This window comes from Chlorocebus sabaeus, chromosome 11 (genome assembly GCF_047675955.1).
Source record: "Chlorocebus sabaeus isolate Y175 chromosome 11, mChlSab1.0.hap1, whole genome shotgun sequence".
Lineage (NCBI taxonomy): Eukaryota > Metazoa > Chordata > Mammalia > Primates > Cercopithecidae > Chlorocebus > Chlorocebus sabaeus.
The window spans coordinates 21,982,643-21,998,429 of NC_132914.1; the positions used below are offsets into that span (position 1 = coordinate 21,982,643).

At 36.8% G+C, this 15,787-nt stretch overlaps 1 protein-coding gene across 1 annotated transcript in view; it reads left to right on the forward strand.

The window, feature by feature from the left end:
* Nucleotides 1-15,787, forward strand: part of SLCO1B1 (solute carrier organic anion transporter family member 1B1) — a 94,916-nt gene that overhangs the window by 2,976 nt on the left and 76,153 nt on the right. Inside the window, exon 2 of the mRNA XM_007967861.3 lies at nt 1,489-1,637. Coding sequence (XP_007966052.3) covers nt 1,554-1,637 — 84 coding nt within the window. The 5' untranslated portion in view covers nt 1,489-1,553. The remainder of the gene's footprint in view (nt 1-1,488; nt 1,638-15,787) is intronic.

The following is a 15,787-nucleotide window of genomic DNA, read 5'->3' on the forward strand; positions in this document are numbered from 1 at the left end:
ATATGAACAAGAATGTATTTCTAAAACTCCGTGAAGAACACATTATATTCTATATAAAAGAGTCAATTGAAGTAAAAAGTTAAGTAATTTTACTAGTCTTTAAAATAGGACCTTAATGACTTTCAAAATAACAATTTCCCTTATACGTTGACTCCAAAACTCTAGTTGTTGAACTTATTCTGCAGCTATGGCCACATAAAACCAAAATGGCACATGATATATTAAGAACATCTTTAATATGAAATGATTAGATACAACCTAAATGCTGATTAATATAGAACCAGTTACATATATTATGGACAACTTAATACCCTGCTACCATAAGAAAAATGAGAAAGACTTTTATTAACACAAAGTTAAGTATATAGAGAAGATAAAAAGGTAGAAAATAATGTTTAAGGTATGCTAGGACTTGTGTTGAAAAGGAAAATATTATGTATTTACTGAAAAATGCATATTATATTTCTGGATAAGGGGACAAGAGTTAGAGGAAGAATCTTTGGCTTTTTTTAATTTGCATTTTCAACTATATGCATTTTCTCTTGGAAAAGAAATGAACAAAATCAAAATAAAGTAACATCATGATGGTGGTAAAGTCAAGCAATACCAGAGTTGCTCTGAGAAGTATTAGGAGTACACTTTGCTCTTTTTAACAAATCCAAATTCTGTCTGCCTTTTGAGCCTGATTCCAGTGGTGTCTCCTTTATTAAACTGTCTGAGGCCATTCTGATTTAATTGTTTATATTGTTTTTGTATCCATTTTGAATATCTACTCTGTGCAAGGGACTAATTGGCACATTTTAAAACTATAAGGATAAAGAAAACATATATTTGCTTTTATAAATTTTACAATATAGGTGTGTAGAAAAGATAATTTAAGTTTCTATAATGTAAAATGTTCGTGTAATCTGGCGTGTGATTCTATATTACTTATTTGTTTCAAATTTCTCTCCACAAATTTATTTTTCTATTAAGTTATAATATCCTTAGGCTAGAATTTGTGTCTGTCTTTCCTACTTTTGTGTCCAGCATTGATCTAGCAGAGTGGTCAAGACATAGTAGACCCTGAATGAATGTTAGTGAATGGTTGATTGACTGATGATGGCTTTGTGGCTTTTCTTTTTTTTTTTTTTTTTTTTGAGATGGAGTCTGGCTCTGTCGCCCAGGCTGGAGTGCAGTGGCCGGATCTCAGCTCACTGCAAGCTCCGCCTCCCGGGTTTACGCCATTCTCCTGCCTCAGCCTCCGGAGTAGCTGGGACTACAGGCACCCGCCACCTCGCCCGGCTAGTTTTTTGTACTTTTTAGTAGAGACGGGGTTTTACCGTGTTAGCCAGGATGGTCTCGATCTCTTGACCTCGTGATCTGCCCATCTCGGCCTCCCAAAGTGCTGGGATTACAGACTTGAGCCACCGTGCCCGGCGGCTTTTCTTATTTCTAAATTATATATTGTAAAAAATAAAATAAACTATATTTTTTCTTCCTTAATAGGTGATTGTTTCAAACGAAACATCAACAACAACTGAAAATATTCATATGATATCTATATTTCAATCATGGACCAAAATCAACATTTGGATAAAACAGCAGAGGCACAATCTTCAGAGAATAAGAAAACAAGACACTGCAATGGATTGAAGGTAGAATAAGTTTTATGTTTTTGAGCTAAAATAAGTAAACAGGGAACTTTAATGTATAGAAAGCAAGTTGTTAAAAAGAACATTATATTTCAAATTATGATTTTCAATTGAAGCATATATTGAAATATTAACATAATGATTCATACCTTCATTTCAGTCTTTTAATCTGATCAAGTATTTCTTTGGTGAAATTTTTGATACTTAAAAGTTTATCAATGTAGAAAATGTAGAAATATTTTGATAGCTTCTCTTTGGTTTTGGATTGATCATGAGATACTTACAAATGTGGATTAAAATTAAAAATGCACAATGAATAAATAGTATGCTAAAAATTCTTGGAATTAACTTAGAATAATAATGTCTTGGGACTCACTTTGTGATACTGTCTTATTTAAAAATTCTTTTAAAAAAAACAGCATTTAAAAAAATTCTGATAAGTAATTTAGGCTCATGGAACAGAAGTCTATGATAGTCAAAAACCTGGCCCAAAGACCTGTTTGATGATTTAGAAAAGACATTTAATTTTTTCATTTGCGAGCTGATAAAAGTAATAATTCTGCCTTTTGCTTTTGACACAAACTGTATTAAATGATACAGGTGAGGTGTTAAGTGATGGTGGCATTTTTATAAACAGGAAGGAGTACTCCTAAGCACAATGCTAAATGGGAAGCCAAGACTCAGAAAAGTTAAGAAATTTACCTGAAGTCATGTACATTGTGAATTGAAAACCCTGGAACCCAAGTCAAAGCCTTTAAATCCCCATACGGAAGTCTTGAGGAAATCAGGAAATAAATGAGGGTCATCTTTTAGCAAATGTTTTACATTTTTTATTTAGTCAAATTTGTAGTCTTATACAGCTGAATAAAGACCACCAAGATTGGAGTCGATTGCAATAATGTGATAAAAGGTTCCTTTTAACTTCGTCCAGGGAACATAAAATTTGTTTTCTGAGATCACTGATAAAATCTTCTCTGATGAAATATTTGAGTATTATTTAGGCAGAATGGCAGACATAAGGAAAAAGTACTGGTTAATGCAAGTGAATTATGTTCTATATTCTAAGGGTAACATAATGTACTGAATTGTTTTTATTTTGAAATACTGAGTGTTACAGTGATTTCACTTACATGTGCACAGCACGGTGGCAGCAAATTGCCTGGAGCAATAACATTTCCAGAGTGATCCCTTATAGTATATCTGGAGAAGCTGGGAGTTAGGGAATTAGCATTGTATGGAAAAGACCTTAACTGCAGCCCAATGAAGACGACCAGAGCTAGAAGAAGATACTGGGATAAGACTGACATCACTAATGCTGGTATTTCAGAAACATTGCTAAATTGGTTAATCATGTCTACAAGTGATATTTAAAATAATATTTTCACTAACTTAAATTGTTAACATTGATATGTTGTTGAGAAAGAATATTAAACTCAACAATCATTTTACAATAATTCTGTAAAGACTTGTGTGCCTGTAGTTGAAGTCTGTTGTATTTCTGAGCTTACTTTTTATTCATGAGGAATGAAAACATAATGAGACAAAAATTTTTAAATGAAGGGTATTTTAATTTTTTATGAAGTTTAGGACTTCAAAGTATTAACAAAAGTTACTGAAAATATATTGACTTTTACTTTCATTAAATTACATTTTATCATCTGATTTCTTAATTTTCTGTATTTGAAATATTATGAATTAGAGATATTTCTATAGATAGAAAGATAATGAAAACATAATGGTAAAACAAATGTAATTCAGGAGCATAAAAAAAGATGAGAGAAACCTTAATAATAGTAGCTAACATTTATCGAGCATTTACTATATATGCCAGACATTGGTTTAGTGTTTTACTTTTGCTAACAGATTTTTTTCTTACCACAATTCTATCAACTGGATGCTATTATCTCCCCTTTTCAAATGAAAAAACCTAGACATAGAAGTGGCAAATGTCTTCTCCTAGGTCTCAAAGTTGGTAATTGTGTACACTGAAGGTCTGAACTCAGGCAATCTGATTCCAAATCCTATGCTCTCAACTCTATCCCATATCGCTAAGATAAATGTGGATTTTTGTAATATTAGTACCCTCAAGATGTTATGGCAAGCAGGGTTTTATAAGTGCTCACTTTAATAACTTCCCCCTACTTCTAAAAAATTATCTTAAAATTAAATTATTAATGTCAAGCAACCATGGATTCTAACACTTGCTAACATGCATGCACACACCCAAATATACATGATGTTTCTTACATATACAGACTCAGCAGGTGGCAGTGTATAAGTACAAATTGATAATGTATCCATGTAAATAAAAACAATACTTTCAGAAATCAAATACTTGGATTCTTTTCTACCCCTTCTCCTCAATTTTTGTACTGAACTAACTACATTACATAGAATCTGCTAGTATACGCCTCATCATTATGCTCGTCATTTCTTCTCTTCAAATTTAAACTCAACAAGATACAGGAGAAGATTTAAACACAATCCAAAGAAAACAGGAAAACAATTCAAGAGTTTAAAGATGATATAGTCATTTTAAGAAAGAATCAAAATTAACTTCTGAAATTAAATATTTTACTACAGGAATTTCATAATACAATTATAGTAATTAACAACAAAATAGACCAAGCTTAAGAATCTCAGAGTTTGAAGACTACCCCTTTGAGTCAACACAAGCAGACAAGATTAAAAGAAAAATATTAATGAACAAAATCTCTGAGAAATATGGGATTATGTAAAGAGACTAAACCTGTGACTCATTGGCATTCCTGCAAGAGAAGGAGAAAGAGTAAGCAACTTGGAAAACATATTTGAGGACACAGTCCGTGAAAAATTTCCCAATCTTGCTAGAGAGGCCAATATGCAAATTCAAAAAATTCAAAGAATCCTTTCAAGATACTCTACAAGATGGCCATCCACAAGACACATAATCATCAGATTCTCGAAGGTAAACATGAAAGAAAAAAACCTTAAAGGCAGCTAGAGAGAAGGGGCAGGTCACTTACAAAAGGAGCCCCATCAGTCTAACAATAGATCTTTCTACAAGCTAGAAGAGATTGGGGACCTAATTTCACCATCCTTAAAGAAACGAAATTTCAATAAGAATTTTATATTCTGCCAAACTAAGCTTCATAAGTAAAGAAAAAATATTCTTTTCAGTCGAGCAAATGCTAACAGAATTTGTTACCAATAGACCTGTTTTACAAGAGATGCTTAAGGGAGTCCTAAACATGGAAATGAAAGAGTGATACCTGTCACCACAAAAATGGACTTAACTACAGAGCCCACTGACATTATAAAGCAATTATGCAATCAAGTCAACATAATAACCAGCTAACAACACTATGACGGAATCAAATCTTCATATATCAATATTAATCTTGAATGTAAATGGGTTAAATGCCCACACTTAAAAGGCATAGAATAGCAAGTTGGATAAAGAAGCAAGACCCAACCATTTCGTTGTCTTCAAGAGACCCAACTCACAGGTCGTGACATCCATAAGCTAGAAAATTAATAAATTGAAATAATATTTATCTCAGAGTTGTCAGGATATTTATAAGGTGCTTAGTACAGTGTTACATAGAAACTCAATAAATTGGAAAGTTCCAACATAATAGCATTATAGTTGCTGCCCTTTTTTTGAGACAGGGCCTCTGTCACCCAGGCTGGAGTGCAGTGGCATAATCTTGGCTCACTGCAAACTCCACCTCCTAGGCTCAAGTGATTCTCCCACCTCCTGAGTAGCTGGAACTACAGGCACATGCCACTTCACCCAGTACTTTTTTTTTTTTTTTTTTTTTTGTATTTTTAGTAGAGATGAGGTTTTACCTTGTTGCCAGGCTGGTCTTGAACTCCTAGGCTCAAGTAATCTGCCTGCCTTGGCCTCCCAAAGTGCTGGAATTACAGGTATGAGTCATTACAGCTGGAAGCTGTTTCTTTTTAAAGTGACTATATTAATTTATTTGATCACAAGTAATATGTAAATGAAAAATGGAGTATACATTCGCTCCAACATTTGGAATTATGTGACTTCTAGATTTTTGCAATTTAAGTAGGCATAAAATGGTATTTTATTTTGGTATTTGTCTGTGCTCCTTGATTCTTATAAATATTATATTATCATGAAATCCATTGCTGAATGCAAGTGGGGCTGGTTACATTTGCCTATTTCCAAGTTTTAGTACATTTATTTTTGAAATATATTTTATCAGTTTAAGGACTTATTTGTAATATCTTTGTCTGGTCTTGGTATTAGGGTAATGTTGGCCTCAATAAATGAGATAGGAAGTATTTTTTCTGCTTCTAAACTCTGAAAAAAATTATAGAGAATTGATATAAATTAATTCTTAAGTATTTGGTAGAATTCATCAGTGAAACCATGTAGGCCTGTTTCTTTCTGTTTTGGAAAGTTATTAAAATCAGTTCAATTTCTTAAACAGAAACAGTCCTTTTAATATTGTCTATTTATTCTTCTACAAATTTGGGTAGATTGTGTCTTTCAATATATTGGTCTATTTTATATAGGTTATTATAGTTGTAGGCAGAGTATTGCTTATAATATTTCTTTATTATCCTTTTCGTGTATATAGGATCTGTAGTTATGTACCTTCCTTTATTTCTGTTATTAGTAATTTGTGTCTTCCCTCATTTTCTTAGGTAACCTGGCTGGGTCAATTTTATTAATCTTTCTAAAGAATTAACCTGTGGTTGTGTCAATTTTCTCTATTGATTTCCTGCTTGTAATTTAATTGATTTCAGGCCTAATTTTTATTCTATTTTTTCTTGTGCTTACTTAAAATTTAATTTGCTTTTCTTTTTGATTTTTCCCAAGGTGGAAACTTAGATATTGATTTTAGAGTTTTCTTATTTTCTAATATATGCATTCAGTGTAATAAATCTTTCTCTAAGCCTTGATTTTGCTACCTTTCACAAATTTTGATTTTTATGTTTAATTTTATTTTTTTCAAAATGTTTTAAAATTTTTCTTCAGATTTCTTTTGACTCATATGTTACTTAAAAGTGTGGTAATCTCCACATATTTTGATATGTTTCCAGTTATCTTTCTGTTATTTTCTAGCTTAATTTCATTGTCACTACAACCTTTATTAAACGTGTTAAGGTGTGTTTTATGGCTTAGGCTGTGATATATCTTGGTGAATGTTCTATGTAAGCTTAAGAAGAATGTGTATTCTGCTGTTGTTGGATGAAATAACATATAGATGTTTATCATGTCCAGTTAATTGATGATGTTGTTAAGGTCAATCATGTTCTTCCTGTTTTTACTTGCTGTATCTTTCCATTTCTAGAGAGGGGTAGAGTCTCCAAGTACCATAGTGTGTTCATTTATTTCTCCTTGTATTTCTACTAGCTTTTACTTCATATAGTTTGCTGCTCAGTTGTTTGGTGCCTCTATGTTAAGAAGTGCTATGTCTTTTTAATAATTGACCCCTTTATCATTTTGTAATGCCCCTTTTTTACCGCTGTTAATTTCCTTGTAGAGTCTGCTGTATCCAAAATTAATTTAGATTGTCTTGCTTTGTTTTGGTTATTATTACCATGGAATGTTTTTCTCCACTTCTTTACTTTTTTAAAACATTATACTTCTGGGATACATGTGCAGAATGTGCACGTTTGTTACACAGGTAAACACATGCCATGGTGGTTTACTGCACCCATCAACCCATCATCTACATTAGGTATTTATCCTAATGCTACTCTTCCCCTAGCCCCCCAACCCCCAACAGGTGCTGATATGTAATGTTCCCCTCCCTGTGTCCATGTGTTCTCATTGTTTAACTCCCACTTATGAGTGAGAACATGTGGTGTTTGGATTTCTGCTCCTATGTTAGTTTACTGAGAATGATGATTTCCAGCTTCATCTATGGCCCTGCAAAGGACATAAACTCATTCTTTCCTGTGACTGTGTCCAGAATTGGTGGGTTCTTGGTCTCACTGACTTCAAGAATGAAGCCACGGACCCACGCAGTGAGTGTTACAGTTCTTAAAGATGGTGCGTCTGGAGTTTGCTCCTTCAGATGTTCAGATGTGTCCAGAGTTTCTTCCTTCTGGTGGGTTCCTGGTCTCGCTGACTTCAGGAGTGAAGCTGCAGACCCTTGTGGTGAGTGTTACAGCTCTTAAAGGTGGCACATCTGGAGTTGTGGTTCCTCCTGTCTGGAGTTGTTCGTCCCTCCCAGTGGGTTCAAGGTCTCACTAGCTTCAGGAGTGAAGCTGCAGACTTTTGCAGTGAGTGTTGCAACTCATAACGGTGGCACAGACCCAGAGAGTGCACAGCAGCAAGATTTATTGCAACGAGTGAAAGAACAAAGTTTCCATAGTGCCGAAGGGGACCAGAGCAGGTTGCCACTGCTGGCTGGGGCAGCCTGCTTTTATTCCCTTATCTGACCTCACCCACATCCTGCTGATTGGTCCATTTTACAGAGAGCTTATTGGCCCATTTTACAGAGAGCTGATTGGTCCATTTTGATAGGGTGCTGATTAGTGTGTTTACAATCCTTTAGCTAGACACAAAAGTTCTCCAAGTCCCCACTAGATTAGCTAGACACAGCACTGATTGGTGCATTTACAAACCTTGAGGTAGACACAGAGTGCTGATTGGTGCATTTACAATCTTTTAGCTAGACACAAAAGTTCTCCAAGTCCCCACTAGATTAGCTAGACACAGCACTGATTGGTGCATTTACAAACCTTGAGCTAGAGACAGGGTGCTGATTGGTGTTTACAAACCTTGAGCTAGACACATAGTGCTGATTTGTGCATATACAATCCACCAGGTAGACATAAAAGTTCTCCGAGTCCCCACCCAACTCAAGAGCCCAGCTGGCTTTACCTAGTGGATCCTGCACTGGGACTATGGGTGAAGCTGCCCGCCAGTCCTGCGCCCCCCCCCCCGGCCCCCACCGTGTGCTCACACTCCTCAGCCCTTGGGCAGTTGCTGGGACCCGGCGCTGAGGAGCCAGGGGCAGTGCCCGTCAGGGAAGCTCAGGCCATGCGGGAGCTCACTGGTGGTGGGGGGAGGGTGGGACTTGGGCATGGCGGGCTGCAGGTCATGAGCCCTGCCCTGCAGGGAGGCAGCTGGGGCCCAGTGATAATTCAAGTGCAGCATGGGCAGGCCAGCAGTGCTAGAGGACCCAGTGCACCCTCCACAGCTGCTGACCCAGGTGCTAAGCCCCTCAGTGCCTGGGGCCGGTGGCACAAGCTGGCTCCTCAGAGTGTGGGGCCTACCAAGCCTGCACCCACCCAGAACTCACGCTGGCCCACGAGCACCGCATGCAGCCGCAGTTCCTGCCCATGCTCTCCCTCCATACCTCCCCACAAGCAGAGGGAGTTGGCCTGGCCAGCCCAGAGAGGGGCTCCCACTGTGCAGCGGTGGGCTGAAGGGCTCCTCAAGTGTGGCCAGAGTGGACACCAGGGCAGAGGAGGCGCTGAGAGCAAGCGAGGGCTGCTAGCACATTGTCACCTCTCAGCTGCATAGTATTCCATGGTGTATATGTGTCACATTTTACTTATCCAGTCAATTATTGATGAGCATTTGGGTTGGTTCCAAGTCTTTGCTATTGGGAATAGTACTGCAATAAACATACATGTGCATGTGTCTTTATAGAAGAATGATTTATAATCCTATGGGTATATACCCAGTATGGGTTTACTGGGTCAAATGGTATTTCTGGTTCTCGATCCCTGAGGAATTGCCACACTGTCTTCCACAATGGTTGAATTAATTTACACTCCCACCAACAGGGTAAAAGCGTTTCTGTTTCTCCACATCCTCTCTAACATCTGTTGTTCCCTGACTTTTTAATGATCTCCATTCTAACTGGCATGAGATGGTATCTCATTGTGGTTTTGATTTGCATTGTCTAATAACCAGTGATGATGAACTTTTTTTATAGGTTTGTTGGCCGCATAAATGTCTTATTTTGAGAAGTGTCTGTTCATTTCCTTCACCCACTTTTTGATGGCATTGTTTGTTTGTTTGTTTTTCTTGTACATTTGTTTAAGTTCCTTGTAGATTCTGGATATTAGCTCTTTGTCAGATGGGTAGATTGTAAAAATTTTCTCCCATTCTGTAGGTTACCTATTCACTCTGATGATAGTTTCTTTTCTGTGCAGAAGCTTTTTAGTTTAATTAGATCTCATTTGTCAATTTGGGCTTTTGCTGTCATTGCTTTTTGTGTTTTAGTCATGAAGTATTTGTGCATGCCTATGTCCTGAATGGTATTGCCTAGGTTTTCTTCTAGGGTTTTTATGGTGTTAGGTCTTACGTTTAAGCCTTTAATCCATCTTGAGTTAATTTTTGAATAAGGTGTAAGAAAGGGGTCCAGTTTTAGTTTTCTGCATATGGCTAGCCAGTTTTCCCAACACCATATATTAAATAGGGAATCCTTTTTCCGTTGATTTTTTTGATCAGATATGTCAAAGATCAGATGGTTGCAGATTCATGGCATTATTTCTGAGGCCTCTGTTCTGTTCCATTGGTCTACATATCTGTTTTGGTAAAAGTACCATGCTGTTTTGGTTACTGGAGACTTGTAGTATTGTTTGAAGTCAGGAAGCGTGATGCCTCCAGCTTTGTTCTTTTTGCTTAGGATTGTCTTGGCTATACAGGCTTTTTATTGGTTCCACATGAAATTTAAAGTAGTTTTTTCTAATTCTGTGAAGAAAGTCAGCAGTAGCTTGATGAGGATAGCATTGAATCTATAAATTACTTTGGGCAGTATGGTCATTTTCACGATATTGATTCTTCCTATCCATGAACATGAAATGTTTTTCCATTTGGTTGTGTCCTCTCTTATTTCCTTGAGCAGTGGTTTGTAGTTCTCCTTGAAGAGGTCCTTCACATTCCTTGTAAGTTGTATTCCTAGTTATTTTATTCTCTTTGTAGCAATTGTAAATGGGAATTCACTCATGATTTGGCTGTTTGTCTATTATTAGTGTATAGGAATGCTTGTGATTTTTACATATTGATTTTGTATCTTGAGACTTTGCTGAAGTTTCTTATCAGCTTAAGGAGATTTTGATTGAGGCAATGGGGTTTTCTAAATATACAATCATATCATCTGCAAACAAAGACAATTTGATTTCCTCTCTTCTTATTTGAATATCTTTTATTTCTTTCTCTTGCCTGATTGCCCTGGCCAGAACTTCCAATACTATGTTGAATAGGAGTGGTGAGAGAAGGCATCCTTGTCTTGTGCCAGTTTTCAAAGGGAATACTTCCAGCTTTCACCCATTCAGTATGATATTGGCTGTGGGTTTGTCATAAATAGCTCTTATCATTTTGAGATATGTTTCATCAATATCTAGTTTATTGAGAGATTTTATCACAGCTGCAGTGTGCAGCTCCCAAAAAGATCAACGCAGAAGGTGGGTGATTTCTGCATTTCCAACTGAGGTACACAGCTCATCTCATTGGGACTGGTTAGACAGTAGGTGTAGCTGACAGAAGGCAAGCTGAAACAGGGTGGGGCATCACCTCACCTGGGAAGTGCAAGTGGTAGGGAAACTTCCTTCCCTAGCCAAGGAAAGCCATGAGGGACTGTGCCATGAGGAATGGTGCATTCTGGTCCAGATACTATGCTTTTCCCACAGTCTTCACCACCTGCAGAGCAGAAGATTCCCTCGGGTACCTATACCACCAGGGCCCTGGGTTGCAAGCACAAAGCTGGGTGACCATTTGTGCAGACACTGAGATAGCTGCACGATTTTCTTTTTAAACCCAAGTGGTGCCTGGGACACCAGCAATACAGAACCATTCACTCCCCTGGAAAAGGGGCTGAAGCCAGGGAGCCACTTGGTGTTGCTCAGCAGATCCCACCCCCATAGAACCCAGCAAGCTGAGATCCACTGGCTTGAAATTCTCCTTGCCAGCACAGCAGTCTGAAGTCGACCTGGGATGCTCGTGCTTGGTAGGGGGAGGGGTGTCTTCCATTACTGAGGCTTGAGTAGGCAGTTTTCCCTCACAGTGTAAACAAAGCCACTAGGAAATTTGAACTGGTTTGGAGTCCACTGCAGCTCCACAAAGCCCCTGTAGCCAGACTGCCTTTCTAGATTCCTCCTCTATGGGCAGGGCATCTCTTAAAGAAAGGCAGCAGCCCCAGTCATGGGCTTATATATAAAATTCCCTCTATCTGGGACAGAGCACCTGGGAGAAGGGGCGGCTGTGGGTGCAGCTTCTGCAGACTTAAACCATCCTGCCTGCTGGCTCTGAAGAGAGCAGTGGATCTCCTAGCACCATTCTCAAGCTCTGCTAAGGGACAGACTGCCTCATTAAGTGGGTCCCTGACCCCTGTGCCTCCTGACTGGGAGACACCTCACAGCAGGGGTCAACAGACACCTCATGCAGGAGAGCTCTGGCTGGCATCTGGCGGGTGCGCCTCTGGAATGAAGCTTCCAGAGGAAGGATCAGGCAGCAATCTTTGCTGTTCTGCAACCTCTGCTGGTGATACCTAGGCAAACGAGATCTGGAATGGGCCTCCAGCAAACTCCAGCAGACCTGCAGCTGAGGGGCCTGACTGTTAGAAGGAAAACTAACAAACAGAAAGGAATAGCATCAACATCAACGAAAAGGATGCCCACACAAAAACCCCATCTGAAAGTCACCAACACCAAAGACCAAAGGTAGATAAATCCACGAAGACAAGAAAAAACCAGCGCAAAGGGCTGAAAATTCCAAAAACCAGAATGCCTCATCCCCTTTAAGGATCATGTTTACTTTTAATCTCTATGTGTTTATATATTTAAAGTGGGTTTCATGTAGACAACATATAGTTGGTTCTTGTTACTTGATCTACTGTGTCAATTTCAGTCTTTTAGTTAATATGTTTAGATCATTTGTGTTAAAAGTGATTACTGATATATAGTCATGTGTCATTTAACAACAGGAACACATTATGAGAAATACATTGTTAGATAATTTTGTCATTGTGCAAACATCTTAGTGTGTACATACACAAACCTAGATATTGTAGCCTACTACACATGTAAGTTTATGGTATAGGCTATTACTTTGAGGCTACCAAAACCTGTATATTATTGTGGTTTACTAAAGACTGTAAGAATTACAACACAGTGATATTGGTGTATCTAAACATATCTGAGCATAGAAAAGATAAAGTAAAAATATGGTATTATAATCTTATGGGACCATCATTGTATATGCTATCCAAGATTGACTTAAATGTCATTATGATGTGTGTGACTATAGTTAGATTAATATCTACCTAGTGGTTGGCTTGGAGTTTGCAAGATAAATTTACAAATAATGCAAGTCCACTTTCAAATGACATCATACTGCTTCATGGGTAGTGTGAGTACCTGATAATAGCAAATTATTTCTAATACTTCCCTTCCATTTCTTGTATCATTATTGTCATTCATTTCAAATTTTTGTCAGTATACATAATCAAATACATTATAGATACTAATTTAAAAACAGTTATGTCTTAGATTAAGAATAAGAAAAGTAATAATTTATATTTTATGCTCACTTATTTCTCCTCCAATGCTTTCCTCGCTTTAAGTAGATCTGAGTTTCTGATTTATACCGTTTTATCTTTCTGTAAAGAACTCCTTTTAACATCTTGCAAGGCTGGTCTAAAGCAAAACAGTTCTTTCATTTTCATTTCTCAGAGGAAGTTTTATTTCTCCTTCATATTAGATGGATAAATACACAAGGTATGGGGAAGGTATTTTTTCCTCTGTATTATTTTGGTATTTTTTTCCTTTGTCTGTGATTTTCTATAGTTTTAACATGACATGACTAGGTGTAACTTTTTGGGCATTTATTCAAGTTTTTATTCTATGTACTTCCAGGATCTGTGGTTTGTTTTTGCCTGATATTAATTTGGGGAAATTCTCAGTTGTTACTGTTTCAAATATTTCTTCTGTCTCTTTCTATTTCTCCTTTTAGTGATTCCATTATGTATAGGCTATACCTTTTGTAGTTGGCCCACAGTTTTTTGACACTTTGTTCTATTTTTTGTCTTTGCTATTTTTATTTGCTTTTCAGTTTTGCAGATTTTAATTCATATATCCTGAATCTCAGATATCCTTTTTTCAGTCATGTGCAGTATACTGATGTTTACCAAAGGCGTTCTTCATTTCTGCTACAGTGTTTTGACATTATAATATTGTTTTTAATGAAATTTGTATCTGTCTGCTTTCATTGTTCTGTTCTTGCCTGCTTCTTTATTTTACCACTAGAATGCTTAGCATATTAATCACAGTTGTTTTAAATTCTCAGTCCAATAAATCCAACATCCTTTCTGTATCTGAGTTTGGTTCTGATTCTTCCTCTGTCTCTTCAAAATTATATATTTTTTCTTTTAGATGATTTGTAATATATTCTGGATATCCAGACATAATGCACTGAGTTTTGTAAAACATGCTATACATAGGCCTTTAATAATTGTTGCTAAGGTGTGGGAGAGAAGAGGCTTTTTTTTTTTTTTTTTGCCTCTGGACTGTAACCTTCACAAGTGTTTTGTAGTATTTTTTTTCCTTCTTAGTCAGAATGGGTTTGGTAGCGAGAGATGGATTTTTGTATTTTCCATCTGTCACATGGAAGACTAGAACTGGCTGGAGTTGGGTATTTCCTTTCCCTTGGGTCAGTTAAGCTCTAATAACACACCATCTTATGAGGCTCTGATAAACTAGTTCTGCCTGAGGGCAAGTACTACGAGTCCTATTAAAAACAGAGGGCTCTGGTCTATTTCAAAATGTGTCTTGTCCCCTCATGCTACTGAAAGAACAAGATAATTTTTCTCCAACATTTACTCTAAGAACCTGGTACAGCTCCTGGAGGGAAAACTCAAAATGTGGAGGTCACTGACTGGGTTCCCTTGGAGTGTTTAGTGCTGACTTAACCATACTGAATGAGACTCTAGCAGTTTATCAAGTATAGTGAAAGTATTTCTACCTTCACACTAGTTCCTGTGTGGTTTCTGTTCATGAGTCTCTACTGCTGTAAGCTGTGACTCTTTGTAATCACCTATTTGTCTCTCCAATCTTGAAGGCAGTCGTTTGCCATTGGTCCTCACCTCTTTTACAGATCCAGGAAGAGTTGTTGCATTTTAAATTGGTTCAGTGTTTTTTTTGTTGTTACTATAAAATGGCAACCTCGAGCTCCTTGAAGTTTTCCAGAGCTAGAAACCAGAAATACGAGCATATATTTTTTATTGCATTTTCTTATCTCATGTCTTACAGTTATACATTTTACTTAAGATTTCATTGTGATTTCTTGATTAATACACAAGTTGTTTAAAAATAATTTTCTTCAAATATTTGGAGATTTTTCTTAATAAATTTTTTTGCCACTAATATTTGTTGTAATTGCATTGTGGAAGCTATGACAACTAATTTTTGAAATTAGTTGAGACTTCTCTACGTCCTAGTACATCATCAATGTTTGTAAGTTTCCCTGCTGTACTTAATAAAAATGCATATTCTTTGAATTGCTGGATGTATAATTTTATATGTGCCTGAGGGGTCAGTCTTGTTAATTGTGTTATTCAGATCTTGTGTGTCCTTGCTAATTGAAAGAAAGATCATGATTTAGCAATATCTCTTATAAAAAGCACAGAGGTAAATTTTGAAGAAAAATGTAAACTAAAAATTACCTATCTGTAAACTAGCAATTTTGTCCACTTATGTTTATTATATCTATTGATATAATTAGACTTGTTTTTACTATCTTAGATTATTATGCTGATTTTCTCCTTTATTATGCTCCCTTAAAATTCTTTTATACTTTTTGAATTTTATCTCTCTCATAACAAGACAAACACTCTAGCATGATTCTATGGTCTGAATGTTTGTTTCCCCCCAAATTTGTATGTTGAGTCATAATCACCAAGGTGATTCTATTAGAAGGGGGGGACTTTGGAAAGTGATTAGTTCATGAAGGTAGAGTCGTCTTGAACAAAATTAATGTCCTTATAAAAGAGACCCAATAGAGCTTCCTTGCCCCTTCTAACATGTGAGGTTGCAGTGAGATGATAGTTCTCACCAAATACCAAATCTGTTGACGTCTTGATCTCAGAATTCCCAGGCTCAAGAGTTGTAAAAAGTAAATTTCTATTGTTTATAAAGTACACAGTTTTCTTATATGCTGTATTTTGCTATACTTTCTT